Source organism: Haliotis cracherodii, unplaced genomic scaffold, assembly GCF_022045235.1.
Source record: "Haliotis cracherodii isolate W230 unplaced genomic scaffold, xgHalCrac1.p SCAF_4, whole genome shotgun sequence".
Taxonomy (NCBI): domain Eukaryota; kingdom Metazoa; phylum Mollusca; class Gastropoda; order Lepetellida; family Haliotidae; genus Haliotis; species Haliotis cracherodii.
The window spans coordinates 14,349,513-14,370,336 of NW_027266297.1; the positions used below are offsets into that span (position 1 = coordinate 14,349,513).

Here is a 20,824-nt window from a genome sequence, read left to right on the forward strand (position 1 = left end):
CCAGGGCGGTCGGGTAGCCTAGTGGTCAAAGCGTTCGCTCGTCACGCCGTAGACCCGGGTTCGATTCCCGACATGGGTCCAATGTGTGAAGCCGATTTCTGGTGTCCCCCGCCATGATATTGCTGGAATATTGCTAAAAGCGGCGTAAAAATATACTCCCTCACCCATTTGACGTGACAAGTGATGCTTTGATAACTGGGACACACGACTACCCCGACGAATTTGATTCTGATGCCATCGAAATAGTTCTTAAAAATATTCGATACATCAAAGTTTGGATTTGAATCATTAAGAAATATGATCTCAAACTTGCTATTAATGTTAATTCTACCATTCAGGAATGAAAATGAAAAGACTGAAACACAATTATGTATGCTAGAATCAATGGCCCAAAACCAGTGCTGGAGATTGAAGGGCGAAATAGTTGCAATCCAAAACAAAGACGGCTCGGTCTTAGAACCTTCGACGGGTACGTGTTGACGTAACTCTGCAAAAACTCGCTGATCAAAGAGATGCTTCGACTCTCAAGATATTACGAAAATCAATCGTCAAACCCCAAGACCAATCACTTTACTATGGCTCGAAATCACTGTCGCTACAGGCTAAGAGAAACAGTTAGGCTAAAATCGGATTTCCTTGAAGCCAAATGCGGTGTTCTCAGAGTGTCCTCGACAAGCAACTGACAATGGGCAGACACTATACATTCGATGCTCTGATCATTGCAACGCTGAATGTAGAGAGTTTTACTACGATAAATGAACACCGACGTGGAAAGACGGGGTTTGATCATTATATACTTCTGTAGTGCCCCTTGCAGTTGAACACTGGTTCCCCCAAGGAGATAACATCGAACACTATACTCAGCAAAAAATGAAACGCAAAAGTGATTTCAGATGTATATTTTATATATCGTACAAATAATCAACAGATGGTTATCGATTGTTCATAATTGGCAAACACCTTTGTCATTGACCCATGTTCCATCGGGCACACATGGAATAGTATGTTTTCAAAGCAAAGGTCATCTGTTCTCAATATCTTGTATGGTCACCATTTGAGTCCAAACCTGACTGGCATCGTCGTCCCATGGAAGGAATCAGATCCCGAATTGTGGCCCGGAGAATGTTCACTCACTCTTCCTGCAGGGCTTGTCGGAGGTTCCGTGGTTGCTGCTAACGGGCTCCCAGTCGTTGATCTGTTGCATCCCATAAATATTTGATTGGGTTTAAATCTGAGAACCTGGAGGGCAATGGCAGGGCCTGGATGTTGTGTTTCCTGAAAAAGGCTGTTGTCAGTCTTGCCGTGTGAGGTCGGGCGTTATCCTGTTGGGAAGTGACGTTCGCTTGTTGCATAATGGTAAGGACGTGTGGCCGAATAATCTCTTCCGTTTAACGTTGTGCTGTTAATTGTTCCAGAAATTGCACCAATTCTGTTCTTCCCCTGTAGGTGATGGCTGCTCACATAACACTTCCACCACCAAATCTGTCCACTTCCTGTATGCAGTTTCGTGCATAGCACATGACGTCCACCATCCGCACGGCGAAGCATAAAACGTAACTCGTCAATGAACCAAAGTTGTCTCCATCGCAGGTTGTGGCCACACTCTGTGACACTTAACACCATTGACGTCGAAGCCCACGATGCAGGTCCTTTAAATGACACTTTGAACTGGCCGTTCAGCGTGAATACCATCAGCACGTAAACGGTTCCTCACTGTCTGGGTTTATGTCCTACACAATCCTGGCATGTCTTCGCTGTTCACTTGCTGTGAAGGTATGCAAATGAAAAGTCAAACTTTTTATAGCCCAACAATTGATGTTGCACGTGCAAGCATGTTGGTGTGTTTCGGCGCCAGGCTCTCGCGTAGTAGTGTTTCTGCCGTACCTAATTCTTTCCGCACAAATCAATACCAATCCATGCAGAAATGCACAATTTATTTTTGGAATTAAATTGGTATGGATGTCGGCAACATTCTGTCTGATATTTACGATTTTACTGCTTTTGCGTTTCTTTTTTTTGCAGAGTATATTGCACAAACATCAACAGTCATCATCATAACAATGATATCAATTTGATCATTATCTAATAACGGCTGGTTGTGTGACGCGTAAACCAACAATGATATGTGACACAATACACCCTGTGTGACATGTAAACCAACAATGATATGTGACATAATACACCCTGTGTGATATGTTAACCAACAATGATATGTGAAATAATACACCCTGTGTGATATGTTAACCAACAATGATATGTGACATAATACACCCTGTGTGATATGTTAACCAACAATGATATCTGACATAATACTTCATGTGTGACATGTAAACCAACAATGATATCTGACATAATACACCCTATGTGATATGTTAACCAACAATGATATCTGACATAATACACCCTGTGTGATATGTTAACCAACAATGATATGTGACATAATACACCCTGTGTGACATGTAAACCAACAATGATATGTGACATAATACACCCTGTGTGATATGTTAACCAACAATGATATGTGACATAATACACCCTGTGTGATATGTTAACTAACAATGATATGTGACATAATACACCCTGTGTGACATGTAAACCAACAATGATATCTGACATAATACACCCTGTGTGACATGTAAACCAACAATGATATCTGACATAATACACCCTGTGTGATATGTTAACCAACAATGATATGTGACATAATACACCCTGTGTGACATGTAAACCAACAATGATATGTGACATAATACTTCATGTGTGACATGTAAACCAACAATGATATGTGATATAATACACCCTGTATGACACGCAAACCAAAAATGATATGTGATACAATACACCCTGTGTGACACGCAAACCAAAAATGATATGTGACACAATACACCTTGTGTGACATGTAAACCAAAAATGATATGTGACATAATACACCTTGTGTGACATGTAAACCAACAATGACATGTGACATAATGCACCCTGTGTGACTTGTAAACCAACAATGATATGTGATATAATACACCTTGTGTGACATGTAAACCAACAATGATATGTGACATAATACACCCTGTGTGATATGTAAACCAACAATGATATGTGACATAATACACCTTGTGTGACACGTAAACCAACAATGATATCTGACACAATACACCCTGTTTAACACACAAACCAACAAAGATATGTGACACAATACACCCTGTGTGACACGCAAACCAAAAATTATATGTGACATAATACTTCATGTGTGACATGTAAACCCACAATGATATGTGACACAGTACACCCTGTGTGTGAGGCTGCTCGTACTAGTCCGGACTGATGCCGATTTATAGTGCTACCTCACTGAGATACCATGCCGCAGTTACACATGAATACCCCACTCAGACACAGTATACTGACTCCGAGCCGATCAGTCCATGTTTTAGACCCTTAATGCCGAGTGTCAGGCAGGGTAACAATAAGTACATCTTTCAACGTTTTTTAGTAAGACATGGCCGGGGATCGAACCCCTGACCTTCCGCTCTCCAGGCGGACGCTCTACCACGGAGGCGATCTGAGTAGGCGAGGCCGTGTAACGGGAAAACACGGGAACATAAACATTATTCAAACTATTCTTGCCCATTACTCAAATATTGTCTAATAACGTAAGTCTGAAACTGATTACACTAAGACGCACCGTTTGTACATAGGTCAGTGGGATTAATCAAGATAGTAAGCTTCGTGACATATCTTGTTTACTATTCATTTGACCCGTACGCAGAGCATGTCAACATGACATTACAAGCTCGTGTTTGCGAAGATGATAGGGGGATGTTAAATGTTCCTATAACGAGGAAGGCATTCTGTCTATAAAGACCTATAATATTTCACAAGCATGCGTTGTATGTTTTCCTAAAGCAGAGAAATGATACATTAGACGGGAGAAGGGATGTGTTCGTTTTTAATTTGTTTCCAGGATGAGACCTCAAACCGATTAATCCTTTTTTTCACAATTAAGTGGGGATACAGCGTTAAACCTGATTACAGGGTATCTTGTTGTGAAGGTCAGCGTAACAATATAGTAACTCCTAGCCAGGACATCTTCATCATGGTATCCAAGAGAAAATCTTCCAAATGGCAACGTGGGGATGCCAAGAGTGGTAAAACCTCAGTAAAATGGCCATTTGAAAACATCGTACGTTGATCAGTCGTCACTGTGTACTGGCCAATAGAGTTCTTAAGTCTCTGTTAGTTAACAGATTCTGAGTGAGTGAGTGAGTGAGTACTGTTGTAGGCCGCTTTTAGCAATATTCAAGCAATATCATGGCGGGGGACACCACAAATGGGCTTCACTCATTGTACCCATGTCGGGAATCGAACCCGGGTCTTCGGCGTGACGAGCGAACGCTTTAACCTCTAGGCTACCCGACCGCCCCTGTTAACATATTCTGATAATTATCTGGACGTCGGTGTTGTGAGAACATTTATATACATGCGCAGAAAAATTACCAGTCCTAACGAAATGAAGCAAACATACTAACTTAGACCTGCACAAGTCTATAAAAGACTGACGTACAGTCCGTTATCGAGACTTACCCATAAAAAGGATAGAATTACTATACGTGGTCTTATCATCCAGTACAGTCTTGAAGCAAGACTGGTACGAACTAGTGCTATGTAAGATGTACACTTACCCCATAGGACCTCAAAACTAACATGACTTCAGACATTCTCCAACACAATGTAACAAGCCGTGCAATACAGTCACTTAACATTACCACACCAGGAAATATTTCAATGAAAAAAGGAAATGATTTAACTGGGCTGAACTGAATAAGCTACCGCAACAACCCACATCTTGATACTGCAACCTTATGCCCTTTTGGTTCTTTATCATGAATGACATCAGGGTCAGATGTCAGTTAATATAACATCAACGCTTTACTCCCTCAAATGTTATTATTGTACTTATTCGTATACGTCGAGAATGAATCATTCCAAGGGACACAACTGCGTTAGATCTTAAAATGAGTTGTCACAGTGCATTCTCCACTTTTATATTATCCAACAATTCTTGTTTCCTTAAAAAACTTCAGCTCAACAATAGCCCGGATTATATTACGCAGATTTACTTGTTTGGTGGTTTCTTATTACCAAAGATAAATTTACGTTGAAACATATCAGAGATTATGACGGAAGTCTTTCTAAAGTTGAGTAAACAACGAAAATGTGCATCCATCTTTTATCATAATGAAAAACATACTACTTTCTGACATTCGCTCTTAATGAATCCTAAACACGCTTTAACAAGTATACTAGTCAATTACACCAAGGATGACGTATCTCTACAGTATAGAGAGCATCCAATATCCTACATATGTCGGTAAGCGATTTATCCTCAGTCATCACTAATTTATCCTTTGTCATCAACAAAAGTGGTGGGTGTTTGACATGCTTCCCTAGGTACCATCACATAAATAGGACTTTATATTCGCCCCACCGCAATACTACTATACTTAGCCGTAAGCATGTCCACGTGACACACCTCTTAATTTTAGTAACCGATCTTGAGATCTCCTTGAAAGCGGTAATCAAACCGGAAGTGACGACAATATGTCTCATCGTGCTGTACAATGAGGGACTTCCGGAAAGCCCTGTCTATGTGAAAGTATTTCATTTACTTCCGCTGACAACGGTTGACAACGACAGGAACAGTCTGCATGCAGCCGTGATCCGATCATTAGAGCATTCTCTGTATGCGTGTGTTTATCATTGTTTAACAGAGAGCAATTAACACAGCAATTCGTAATGCAGCGTTGAGAAAGTTGTGTCACACGGGGTGAATACTGTTTCAGTCATATCACGGAGTGTCCGCTTAATGTTTACGTTTACCACTTTGGTGAAACCACGACCACGGGTATGTTGCTGACAAACCTAGAACTGGGAATCGAACCGACAGGTTTCTGCACACCGGGATTCGAACCCATCGCCACAGGTTGCTGACGTGTCTAAGGGGCGCAACTCTGCACAGCGTATTGCGGCGATTTTGGCGACCGGGACACCCATGCCCCTAGAAGCCGATTGACATTTACTCACTTCAAGAAACGTGTGACGTAGCACATGTTATACACGGTTTGTGCAAGTGAATGAATTAGTGGATATTGTTTAACGCCGCATAAGTAATCTTGCAGATATCCGAGTCTAAGGGAGGGCGGTGGGATAGCCTAGTGGTCAAAGCGTTTGCACATCACGCCGAAGACCCGGGTTTGATTCCCCACATGCGTACAGTGTGTGAAGCCTATTTCTGGTGTCCCCCGCCATGATATTGCTGGAATATTGCTAAAAGCGGCGTAAACCCCCATCACTTATCCACTCAGTTTGCCTTGTGGAGACTTATAGTGTACAAGTATTTACACGAGGCACCATAAGTCGTCCAAGGCGAAACGCATGAAATACATAATTAATAATCGGAGTCCACGTCTAACTGGCATCACTGACGTGCTCGTTTCAGGTCTGCTCCATTTTCATCTATTGATATTTACTGGAATGAGTATCAGAAGAGTGCCATCATTTGTCCTTGTTTCAACGAAAAATGTTTTTAATTGACACACTTGTAATATTGTATGTGGGGGTAGTTTTCATTTGTTTAAGTGTCATTTGACGAAATGATAAATGAATCTTTCTTCAGACTATATCCGGGCCCACTTGCACAAAGCGATGTTAGCTCTTAGTATGGTAAGCCTATGTTAAAGTATGGGAGTTATGATCATCTTAGCGCTAAGATCGCTTTGTGCAAGTGGACCCTGGTGTGGATTAAGCCTTTTGTTATAATGCCAACCTCGTTATCCTGCTCATTTCAAGTCCAGCTTATGTCGAAATTATTCCAGGTTTCCAAATTCTAAGTTATATAGATTATTTAAGAAAAGGACATTCTCCACACTCTTGAAGTACGGGGGCAGTCAGGTAGCCCAGTGGTTAAAGTGTTCGCTCGTCACGCCTAAGACCTGGGTTCGATTCCCGACATGGGTACAATGTGTGAAGCCCATTTCTGGTGTCCCCCGCCATGATATTGCTGGAATATTGCTAAAAGCGGCGTAAAATCATACTCACTCACTCACTTGAAGCCACAGTTGTGTTTATGTATGTCCGTTCTATAATCAAAATATGAAATACACACGCTGAAAGTTGTTTCTTTTAGAATTAAAACAACATCGCACAACCTCATGATGTAGCCTCAGACGAAACACAATATAACGGTTTATGGATCGTAGCCTCAGGTCAATGGTGTATTTCTCTTTGATATAACGCCGAAACTTCATACATTCAATAGCGACCGTCGCCTGTTATCGTGAATAACAAACCTCGTGTATACCGAACAGATTTTGAGGGATCCTGGGAGTTCATTTATCCTGGTACCTCCCATGTATACGATCATGTATATGAAAGTATATCTAACCTTAATTCAGTGTGTAAATATACAAAAAAGTTAAAACTATTTTAGGCCAGTGTTTCCCTATTGAATATGAAACATCAATGCCAGAGAATAACCAGTCTCGATTATCCGACGAAACAGATTCCACTGAGCATAAAAGGCAAATTAGGGTTGAATATGTGAATGGATCACTGAAAATCAGTGATGACACCAGGTGTAAAAAATCGTAAGCAAATCATACCCTACCGGCAGCATCCAAGAAAAACATATATTAGGAATAAAATGAATATTTATCACACGAACCTTAGCGATGCATGGAGTTTATTTAAATTTGTTCATGGCCTCATTTGAACTCAGTAGCAGATTTATCGAATCATGAAACAAAGTTTATCGAATAGGTTAATCGTATCGATAACAATATGCACTGTATGGAATACGTTTACTGAATACATGGCAAGGACGCCATGACAATGACACTATTTCATTCACGTACGATTCCAGTATGTCAAGGCAGCAATTCTCTTGTGGAAAGGAATAATCAATGAATTGAAAATATATGCCTTGTGCTATAACGGAATTAACATTACTTCCGCGTTGTGACGTCACAGTTCGCGGCCAATTGGACTTCGTCTGTTGATGTTGGATCGTCTCTTGTAATCAAATGATGTACGACTACGTCTTGATAACAAGACCAAGGGTTTGTTGTGTTTTCTAGATTGTGCGTGTCTGGTAGCATTACGTCAAAGAGAAATACAGCCAGTGCCAATTTGCTTTCGCTGTTCACGTGAAATCATATTTATTGACATATTTCAGAAACAAATAAATATTTATAAGAAATAATCATTCAAATTTGAAGGTTTAGTAGATTATTCGTACGACGCACGTAAAACAATGGTCTCAGTTAATTGGAATAAGAATTGACATTACCGTGGAAGCAATGATACTTCAACCTAAGTGGAACTATCAAGAACAGTGCATCGATATGCGTTTGGCCAGAACTTATTAAAGCAAATGGGTGAGTGAGTGTGTATGGTTTTACGCCGCTTTTAGCAATATTCCAGTAATATCACCAGAAACTGGCTTCACACATTGTACCCATGTCGGGAATCGAACCCGGGTCTTCGGTGTGACGAGCGAACGCTTTAACCACTAGGCTACCCGACCGCCCCTAAAGCAAATGGAGAATCGTTATGTTCCTGTGTTGATGAAACTGGTGAAGATAATGAGATGATATTATGCATCACTGATCACGATGGCAGCATGAAAAATAATATGCCATTATCTGGACCATCACAAAGCAACGATAGAAGGTAATTTACAAATTAACCGTTATTAGCAGTATCCCGATTGTCCTGTATACCAGAATGTTCTTAATAACGATGTAAATATAGAGTGCTATGACATCATTTCAATCCACTTGCTTGCCATGACCATGGTATTATTAACATTGTACAATCATCGCGGATTCGCCTCCAGGTATTATGGCATAATTCCCTTTGCCTCGGAGCACAGTTTCATAGCAAGGAGCCTATGGAAACCTGTACGGGACAACCATGTACACAGACCCTTTATTTCCCCAGGGCGGGGGGCGGTCGGGTAGACTAGTGGTTAAAGCGTTCGCTCGTCACGCCGAAGACCCGGGTTCGATTCCCGACATGGGTACAATGTGTGAAGCCCATTTCTGGTGTCCCTCGCCATGATATTGCTAGAATATTTCTAAAAGCGGCGTAAAAACCATACTCACTCACTCACCCACTCACTCACTCACTCACCAGGGCGGCTTCCTGAATATGTGTAAGTCACAAGCAAATGTGTAGTCGTTGAAGTACTCTTGTAATGTTATTTTGGTAGTCTTATTTATAATATTAAACATATACCTGGCTCATGTCATCCTTCAATATTTAAGTAAATATATATAAAATGACGCGTTATCTTTTAACTGTATGCATTTACAAATCAGTTAAATGATTAAACATATGTGTACGTACATCACAAATACATTATCGGATTTCAAATGAATAAAACAGCTTGGTGATGTATTAGTCAAACCATAATACTATGAGGGTTAAGTTTTAGCAATATCCAAGCAATATTGACCGTGAAGATTCCGGGGTAGAATAGGTCTTCAGCAACCCATGCTTGCCGTAAAAGGCGACTATGCTTGTCTAAAAGGCGACTAACGGGATCGGGTGGTCACGCTCGCTGACTTGGTTGAGCCTTGTCATCGGTCCCAATTGCGTGGATCGATGCACATGATGTCAATCACTGGATTGTCTGGTCAATACTCGATTATTTACACACCGCCGTCATCTAGCTGGATTATTGCTGAGTGCGGCGTAAAACAACAAACAAACAAACCAAGCAATATTACGATGGGGGTACCAAAAATGGGCTACGCATTGCTCAAGTACTTAACATTATTGTACCCTGAATATGTGTCATTTCTTGAACGACCAATTTTAACCACAGTCAGGTTCCCCAGAGTTAGAATTGACTAGCGTTTTGCGCCTTGGGTCAATAAAATAACGGCACACGTCTTCAACCATTTTGTAATTCGATTAAATTCAGGCGTGAGAGTTACGATGGTGGAAAAGTAGTGACAACGCATTGAGGGAAAAACTCTAGTTTGAATACATCGCGTTGTTGTATTTTATATACACAATTATCCTGTTCTCTAATCAAAACAAAGGTACCGTATAATATCCAATACATTCTGTAGCCATTAGGTTTTTGTTTGTTTGTTTGTTGTTTAAAGCAACATTCGAGCTATATGACGGCGGTCTGTAAATAATCGAGTCTGGGACAGACAATCCAGTTTGACATCATGAGCATCGATCCACGCAATGGGGATACGATGACATGCATCAGCCAAGTCAGCGAGTCTGACCACCCGATCCCGTTAGTCGCCTTTTACGACAAACATAGTCGCCGTGTAAGTAGTCTGTGTATAATGGCTTATGCTTGGAAAGGAAACTACCTGGAAAAAGAACGCATACACCTATGTTTGATGGGTGGCTACAAAATGACAGAAGTGATATATTTGATATATATCATAGTTGTGTTTTGTGCAGTGTTTCGGCGACTGTTGTAAGCCTACAAATGTCTTTTTGTCAACTTCAATTTACAAGTGTAACCGGCAGTTCAGATTGAAGGCGAAGTCTGTTGTTTGGAAACTAAATAGTTCATGAACAATCTATTTTAACTATTCAGTTCTGTACGATGCCTATCGTATGGGAACTATATAGTTTGAGAGCAAACAATGTCTATTGTTTACAAATGACTCAGTGGAAGTGTCCACCATTGGGTCATTTAATTTTAGCGCTGTCCTAAAATAACGGTAACACATAATGGACAAACACGATTATTAATTGTAAGCCAGACAATACAGGTCCGTATAATTTTTTGTTGTGAAACAGGAAAAGAAAACAAAGCGGTAACAATAAAACAGATATAGTGGGACCCCGTTGTTTCGAACCCGGATGTGGCCAACACTGGTTAAGTAGAATTTTTCAAACATCCAATCCATCCAATACACGCCATATACAATTACAAAAATGTATAATTTACTGAAAAAAGAAAAGGAAAACAAACTTATAAAAACTTTCAAGATTGAAACACTTTTAATATTAATATTGTTCATTTCAAGTTTATCAATTTGCAATTACATTTTTTTTCGAAATAAGAATACCTGAAATCAGAATGGCAACCTGTGCCTTTCACTACGAGAATAACAATAAGTCTAAACCTGTTGGAGCAATATATGACAAGCTCTTTGTCCCGATCACATAAATATCACAGGATATAAACACGGACGACAAAGGACTAGGAACAGGTGTGTTTTCATTCTTCTATTGATTGACGTATTAACCAGTGTATAGATTTGCTCGACGTACGAGCTGTTTCGACGTTTTACCAGCTGGAATGAAACGAGAAATCTTGATATCCCAGAATGATAGATTCGTTGTTGCATCGTTCGTTCAATACTTTGCCTCCCCCCAAGAGAAAGGGGTTTGCGGTGTGTTCCCACCAAAAACGGATTAATACAACGTGCCTGGAGAGCACGGAATCGGCATCCCTTGCAAAACGGCTACAGCAACTCTTCTCAGGCTCTGTGTTACCATGACAACGATAGAATCAAATGAAGCCTAAATCATTTTGTGCTATGGCTTCCTTCAGTAAAGATCAATTCTGTATATATTTATTATGCCAGTTTCCACCTAACATGTGCACATATCAAAGGTTCATTACTTTCAATCGACGAACTTTCAATAAATGACATGTTTTGTTCCACAAACAGTGCTACGACGTTCAGCTGGGGCAATAACAAATGCTTGAGATTGCTATTAAAATGAAATTGGAGATGATGAAAATATGACACGTCACTCGCAGAGCAATGCTCGTCACGTGGCTGACGCTAATATCTTCAAATACGATCGTAGATGCTGTTGCGAAATACCTTATGACTGTGATGCCAAGGCTTTTTTTCCGAGAACGGGGAAATCGACATGTCATCTAAACACGCCTGGCGCTTACTGTAACAATGAGTATATTAATTCCAAGTTTGTATTAGCGGATTACAAGATCATAAGTTGACAGAAAATAAGTTGTGAAATATTTGGACAGTATTTGTAGTTGAATCTTGTTCACATCTTATCGTTTCGTATCAACATATTTCAATATAATCATTTCTTAAGGCGACATCGTCGACCAAGTTGAACCAAATCACAGAATAAGAAAACCGGACAAAAAAAGTATATATTTTTTGTTATTCGCCGAACCGATCGATTTGTTTTAACAAAACAATAGAAAAATTTACTTAATCAAATTCATAGTGAATAGTCTCTGGTCATTGCAAACGCCACATAAACAGAATGACGTGTCAGATTCCCGTCATTGGTCAATGAGTCGTGAGATAAGCTTTTGACAAGAACTCAGACCAGTTATCCGGGAGTATATGTACAATCAAAGACCATCTAGTATAGTCTAGCGTTCAGATCAGTTCTATTAAAGTATAGCCAATAATGTTAAGACGATTTATACACTGTCAGCACTGTTTATCGACATTCGGGCCCAATATTCACAAGCCCAGATACTAACTATTGTTCAGACTAACTATTGCACAGTGTTCAGCCCATGTTCAGCCCAGCACCGTGTTCAGCCCATTTTCACTTTCAATAAACGTTATGACAAGCCATTTTCTGGCATAACCAAGTCCAGATCAATTCTTCATCCTTATAACGTTATGTATATACAAACCGTATACAAACGAATAAATGCTACGTTCAGACAAGTGGTTCGTCAGTATATTCAGGGGTTCAGACCCATTCACCACAAATAGGAAAATGCGCTGACTTGTTTTAGATTGGTGATCTATGTTGTGATCGGTTACCTACTGTTGCAGATCAGTTCTAAAGGTATACTGACTGTACGTTCAGACCAGTTTTTCATTGATACAGACGTTCAGATCCGCCACCGGATCAGTTCTATTACAGTAGTAAAGCTCGGAGTCAGTATACTATGTCTGAGTGGGGTGTTCATGTTGAATTGCAGCATGGTATCTCAGTGTGCTAGCACTATAAAATCGGCATCAGTCCAGACTTGATGTACGTCGCTATAATATGTGCAATAATCTTGAACGCGACTTTAATCCCATTTCGCCTCATCTCACCTCACCTTACCTCACCTCACCACACCTCACCTCACCTCACCTCACCTCACCTCACCTTCAATACGTTGAACTTCTAGACAAACTGTATTTCATATTCACACGGCATGGTTAATCGATCGGCCCCAATTATCCGGCCTGCACTGGCTCCCTAGTGTTGTCTGTATGGGTTAACGACTCTACCCTGACGCTCAGACCAATTCGGTGCCCCATCTATCCCCGGACACCGCATGTGTTAACTAAACAGCCGTGTAGACAATTGCCATAGGCCCTCGTGCTCCTTCAAACGCCCTCCACTATCAACATCAAATAGCACACCGTGATGAGAGTGTCCACGGAGCAAAACCCACTGACCGCTGGTCAATACGCTGTGTTTACCGTCAGAACTCGGCAAATGATCAGCGCTGGAGACGTCACATTTGTTTCAGAGACTAGGGGTCAGAATGCTATATCGGTGCTGTAATAATTCTAACACGTGTCACTGACTAGTGGTCAAAGTGATGAATGTTTGTTGTAATGAGTGAGTGAGTTGGGTTTAACGCCGCTTTTAACAGTATTTCAGTTATATCACGGCGTGTTACGTTAATGTGGGAGGAAAGCCAGTAGTGATGGAGGTCTCAGACGTTTACAACTTCGGTGAAACCCACTAGCACGGGTATGGTGCTGACAAACCTAGAAACAAAATCGGATCGAACCGGGATTCTAAACCCACAATCATAGGTTTCTGGCGTGCCCAAGGGACGCAACTCTGCACAGCGAATCGCGGCGCCTCAGACTGACCAATTGTCAGTGATTATTTACAATACCAACAGGCCTACAACAACAAAATACCAGCGATCGTGCACTTCAAATTACGACAAAAGGTCGAAGAGGTCGAATTGGGTAAGTGAGTGAGTGATTTGTGTTTTACGCTGCCTTGAACAGTATTCCAGTTATATCACACCGTGTCGGCTTGATATGGCAGGAAAGCCCGAAATGATTCAGGTCTCAGACGTTTACCCTCTTTGGTGAAACCCACGATCATGGGTAGGTGTGAAAAACCTAAAAATATAATCGGGGTGAAAAAATTTCGAACCCACGCTAAAAGGTTTCTGATGTGTCAAGGGACGCGACTCTGCACAGCGAATTGCAGTGCCTCTGACGATTGAGCCACCCGTGCCCCCAAAGATGAATTGGATTTCGCCGAGGTCATACATACTCACACAAAACAACAGCTGTACACATATGTTCTCCATGTTAGCGGGCACATGTTTGTCTTGTCAGGGGACACCTGGTGTCACCTTTGACGTTGATTCATATGTATGGGTCGTTCATTACTTCATCACGTTAGGTTTTATATAGAAACAAGGCATAAACACTATTTGGTCGTGTCGCTTATATCTTACACCGAGGTCACCTCTACACCACATATGGGAACGGATGGGAACGTCCAACGCTCTGCAATTGGCTGTGCAGAGTTGCGTCCCTTGCGCCGGAAATCAATGATTGGGGGTTCGAATCCCAGACTCGACATTTTTATGCTTCTGGGTTTGTCACTTTTCTCCTACATCCTGACACACCATGATATAACTTAAATAATGTTCAAGTTGTCACCCACTCACCGAATACACCATGCACAGAACAATAATTTACAAGTACTCAACTCTTAAAAGGAAAAGTGACCTATTTTATAATACAAAGAAACACAGAGAAACAACTTATGGAAAAGAGAACTTGAGCTTATATCAACTTGAAATGAAATTGTAAATGTCATATCACATCGAAAGTTTTTCGTATGACAGCAGCGTTTTCAAATCCCATTCAGTCCATACTAACAGACATGCTTGCCGTTATGCTTGTCGTAAGAGGCGACTAACGGGATCGGGTGGTCAGGCTTGCTGACTTAGTTGATGCATCCCAATTGTGTGGATCGATGCTCATGATATTAATCACCAGATTGTCCGGTCCAGACTCTAATAATTACAGATTGCTGTCATATAGCTGGAATATTGCTGAGTGCGGCTTTAACAAACCAACCAACCAACCACAATCTCAGAAATAGTCCTAATCGAACGTTGAGTGGTATATTTACGTCATCCCCTAAAAGGTACACGGTCTGCACGCTGTGTAATAGACCGTTACATCACTATAAGTAAGGCTTTTGATTGGTCTGAATAGAAAACATCATCTCTGATGTTATCGCTGATATCCATTTGAATTAAGACAAATCTAAACGTTACTTGCTATTCAGCGCGAAGCTGATGTTACCAGCTCCCGGGCATGGTCCTACAAACAGCACAGAAAATCAATTTCAAGTTCAAATATCCGATGAAATAATGGTCCAGATATTAATGGACGTAATGCCTCGGGTACAAACTTACAGACACTACTCCAAAATCAATCTAGAAGCAAATATTAACCTAAAAATCGAATTTTGTGTACAATTGACTGATGATATGAATCGGCAAGAGCAGAATGTGTAAAAACAACTGCATTTACCACAGATTCGAGAAAATAAGCACGGCACGTGAGTGTGGTTGTTCTTGTTACATACTCCCAAGGAAGCTGAGAGAAATGCATCCTTGAGAACCCTGATCTACTGACGGGAGTTATAACGATGTCGCGCTTTGAGCATACACTAGTGTTTTGTTTGTTTGTTTGTTTGTTTGTTGGAGTGGGAGTGGTTCAATTGAAAAATTAGATCGGTAGATCGAAATTTGAAAAATAAGTGTTTTTGGTTTTGGGAGCCTTGAGATTTAAAAGGATGGGTAGGTTGAAACAAAACAAATTTCGGTAGTTCTGGTCCTTTAGATAACAAATAATTTTAAACCGATATTTCATATTTCTGTATTATTCACGTTATAAACAAAATAAAATACACACCGTGTTTCATTTAGGCATTTCAGTTTCATTAGAATTATTTTAATTACCAAAACGATTTCTACTTTCGGCGGCATTAAAATACAGTAAACTACGCTTAAAACGAACTCAAAGGGACCACTAATTTTAATTCGTTATAACCGTAGTTCGTTATAAGCAAATGAAAGGAACATACAGCAAATGGACTGGCCAAAACATAGTTCGTTATATCCGTCAGTTCGTTATAAGCGTGTTCGATATAAACGTAGTTTATTTAACATGAAACATTGTTGAGTTTGGGGTTTTTCATGGTAGTAATAGTAGTTGCAGCAAACAGCAGTAGTAGCAGTACTACTAAGGTAACTTCTATTAGCTGCTGTACTCTATTCCACATGTATTCTCGTTCTAAAGAGCAAATATCAATGGAGCGTTGCTTCTGATAATAATGACGAGTAAATCCAACACAGCATTTCCTGCTCACAGTTGCACCAGAGTTCCTCACAGTCACATTGATAGTCCTTACCATGACTGTGGAATATATTTATTTTATGGAAAAAAACAATCTTGATATGTATACAAAAGCAAGTCTAGCTAATCAGCATCGGGGAAAATTATTTGTTTAATTTTAGAGTCGAGAAGGGTATTGTGTGATAAAAGATTTCATAGACTAAATGCTAGTCTATCACATCGACAGCAGATGTTCAAAAATGCAGTCATTGTCACCAAAATTACTGCCAAACATGCACTCTTTCACGACGTCGTGTAATTGGATGCTTGTAACTGGATGCATCAATCTTTCCTTGTAAAATCATTTACCATCAACAAACAACTGCTGTGAATTCTACAGCATTAGTAACGAACTGTCGGACTCTCCAGACTTCCAATGACTATGTCCGGTCAAGCCGTGCTTGACCTCAATATATTACGGGGTAATTTGGACACACAGTTCTGTATAGAGAAACAGGCCGATAGTTTGATGGGAGGAAATCAATGCATATGTGGCTGAACAATGCATCAATGTGTGTCCCCATTTCACTACGACCACGAATATCCCGAATCACCCCGAATCGGAAATTTGTCATGTTCGCAGATAAATCTCAATCATTTCTTGTAGTTCGTAAATGAATCGTATTTGATTCCCAAACATTCGTACAGTTCGTTGGAGTTCGTCGAATCGGCGAGAAAGTTTTTGTTTGTCAACAACTTTCATGGAAGGGTCCCAGTATTGCAATTTCGTCGCTGTATCGTAATCCATTCGTAATTAATTCTTACGTTCCGCAACAGCTTCGCAATCGATTCTGTTGCATTCGTGGCTCCCAAATTTTTTTGTCCTCAACCGAAAACATCCCGAAACAACCACGAATGTCCCGAGTCAACAATTAAGTAAGAACAACATTCGGCATATTCGTAACTTAGTCGTAGGTGATTCTTACAATTCGTGCATGATCCGTACATGCATCTTGTAAATGGTACAAGTTTCTTAAACAAATCCTGGCATTCTTCATATTTTTCAACCCGATAAGCCACGAAAGTTTGCATTATTGGCCGAATCATCACGAATTTCGAAAGTTTCCGATTCGGGGCGATTCGGGATATTCGTGGTAGTAGTGAAAGGGGGCCATTAGTATACTGCACAGGGCTGGTGACTGCCCCCTTGGCTCATGTAACATAGCTACAATTAAGTGGGCTGGACATCCGTTTATGTTCTGTATTGAGGGACAGACCATCTGATATCCTGGGAGTGGCCTGAAGTTTAAAGAAAAAGCTTGACAAAAATTAATTTTGTTTCAGACTGTTGAAAAAAGAGAAACTGTCTGCCACACATCATAGCAACCACGATTGATCTACTTTGTCACAGGCGCCAGTTGCTAAGACTATCGTGCGGTGCATAACACAGCTGTGATATTTATATAAAACATAACCTTAACCTATGAGTGGGTTTTGTGTAGACTAACACTTAGTCAATGAAAACATGTCTTTAAAATATTGGGTTTTTTTAATTCGAAAGAACCTTTCCTCTTCTGTTGTAAACTGACTTGGCTTACCTAAAAACTATAAATTCCCTCGTCATGGTGCAGGACTAGGTTATGTATTATGTGAAAACATATCTGTACACAATACACAAAACACTGAGAAATCCTGTAGTTTCAACCATGTTTTCCTTTACAATAATATATATTAATATAACATATATAATCATATATAAGTTTAAGGGCTGATGGTTGACGAGTTGGCAGTAATAACATTCTTTATAGATGGTGGTCATTTCAGCGTTTGATGTTAAAGATATGAAGGTTTGAAAAAATTAAAAGCAGAGTAAAATACAGTTCACTCACTAAATTCTACGGAGCAGAAAGGTATATGCGGTTTGTGAAAGAACAAATTACGTGTCCTTTGAAACAAATGAAAGAGCGAGTCCACAAGGATGTCAATTGAACATGAAGTCAGTAGAACTTCTTACAGCCTCGCACCAAGTAGGTACCTTATACAAGTTTGTTTATACTAATGTGGTCACCCATAAAGGATGAACTATACATATGTATACACGTGTCTGTCATACTTATACTAATGTGGTCACCCATAAAGGATGAATTATACATATGTATACACGTGTCTGTGGTGTTTATACTAATATGGTCAACCATAAAGGATGAATTATACATATGTATACACGTGTCTGTCATACTTATACTAATGTGGCCAAGGGCATTAGATGAAATGCACATGGCTATACACGTGCCTGTCATGTTTATACTTATGTGGTCAACCATAAAGGATGAATTATACATGCCTATACACGTGTCTGTCATGTTTATACTAATATGGTCAACCATAAAGGATGAATTATACATATGTATACACGTGTCTGTCATTTTTATACTAATGTGGTCACTCATAAAGGATGAATTATACATATGTATACACGTGTCTGTCATGTTTATACTAATGTGGTCACCCATAAAGGATGAATTATACATATGTATACACGTGTCTGTCATGTTTATACTAATGTGGTCAACCATAAAGGATAAATTATACATGCCTATACACGTGTCTGTGGTGTTTATACTAATGTGGTCACCCATAAAGGATGAATTATACATATGTATACACGTGTCTGTCATACTTATACTAATGTGGTCACCCATAAAGGATGAATTATACATATGTATACACGTGTCTGTGGTGTTTATACTAATGTGGTCAACCATACGGGATTAATTATACATATGTATACACGTGTCTGTCATGTTTATACTAATGTGGTCAACCATAAAGGGTGAATTATACATGCCTATACACGTGTCTGTCGTGTTATACTAATGTGGCCAAGGGCATTAGATGAAATGTACATGGCTATACACGTGCCTGTCATGTTTATACTAATGTGGTCAACCATAAAGGATGAATAATACATGCCTATACACGTGTCTGTCATGTTTATACTAATATGGTCAACCATAAAGGATGAATTATACATATGTATACACGTGTCTGTCATGTTTATACTAATGTGGTCACTCATAAAGGATGAATTATACATATGTATACACGTGTCTGTCATGTTTATACTAATGTGGTCACCCATAAAGGATGAATTATACATATGTATACACGTGTCTGACATGTTTATACTAATGTGGTCAACCATAAAGGATAAATTATACATGCCTATACACGTGTCTGTGGTATTTATACTAATGTGGTCACCCATAAAGGATGAATTATACATATGTATACAAGTCTGTCATGTTTATACTAATGTGGTCACCCATAAAGGATGAATTATACATATGTATACACGTGTCTGTGGTGTTTATACTAATGTGGTCAACCATACGGGATTAATTATACATATGTATACACGTGTCTGTCATGTTTATACTAATACGGTCAACCATAAAGGATGAAATGTACATGCCTATACACGTGTCTGTCATGTTTATACTAATGTGGCCAAGGGCAAAAGATGAAATATACATGCCTATACACGTGTCGGTCATGTTTATACTAATGTGGTCAACCATAAAGGATGAAATATACATGCCTATACACGTGTCTATCATGTTTATACTAATGTGGCCAAGGGCAAAAGATGAAATATACATGCCTATACACGTGTCTGTCATGCTTGTTCCGATGTGACCAAGGTGAACGGATGAAATGCACATGCCTATACACGTGTCTTACACGCTTTTATTGATCTGACCAGAACATGCATCTGTACGTGTCTGTCAAGCTTGTACGGATGTTGCCAAGGGCAAGGTCTTGCACGCGAGCACGTGCCTATAGCAATATGAAGAACAGCCTCAAAGAACCACCGAGTGAAATGCGTACACGATATGCGAGCAGCTGTTGTCCAGCGTGTGGATAGACGCGTGTGCACAAACACGAAGTCGGATGTGTCTCCAGAAGCACCACCAGCATCAGTGTAAAAAGGCTAACTCAGTTGCTCCTGATTTTAATTCATGTTCTTGGGGAGGCTGGTGGCATCAGTGACGTCCCTTCAGAGAAGCCTCACAAAGACTCATTTGATTAGTGACCCAGATTCATCAGATGTTACACCAATTTCTGCGAATAGAATTTCTTTGCCACTTTTTTAGTTCTACATCACTAGGTCTAGAAATGGGCTGTCTGGAATTTACGAGTAGATTAATGATTAGATGACATTGACATATGGTTTATCAATCTGTGACGCATATGCGCCCCCCCCCCCCCCCCCCCCCCCCCCAACACACCCAAACCCAAACGCCATCGTCTTACACCAGCACTCTTATGCTAAGCATGAGAGGTAAATGTTCAACTGACCTTTGTTATATTATAAAGAAACGGCTTGTGAATATGAAATACAACACAAATAGTATGTTTTCCGTTTAACTCATAATAATTTGTTTTAACACCTGTTCAAC

At 40.0% G+C, this 20,824-nt stretch overlaps 1 protein-coding gene across 3 annotated transcripts in view; it reads right to left on the reverse strand.

Annotated features, from left to right (window-relative positions):
• The window catches only part of LOC139478585 (regulator of G-protein signaling rgs-2-like), a 123,243-nt gene that overhangs the window by 81,959 nt on the left and 20,460 nt on the right, over window positions 1-20,824 (reverse strand). For 2 of the 3 annotated variants that reach the window (XM_071261126.1, XM_071261124.1), the window contains exon 1: window positions 4,674-4,742. The exons of the other annotated variant lie outside the window; for it this stretch is intronic. In XM_071261126.1, the coding sequence (XP_071117227.1) occupies window positions 4,674-4,709 (36 nt within the window). In that variant the 5' untranslated portion in view covers window positions 4,710-4,742. Of the gene's footprint in view, window positions 1-4,673; window positions 4,743-20,824 lie in introns of those variants that run through there. 3 annotated transcript variants of the gene reach the window in all.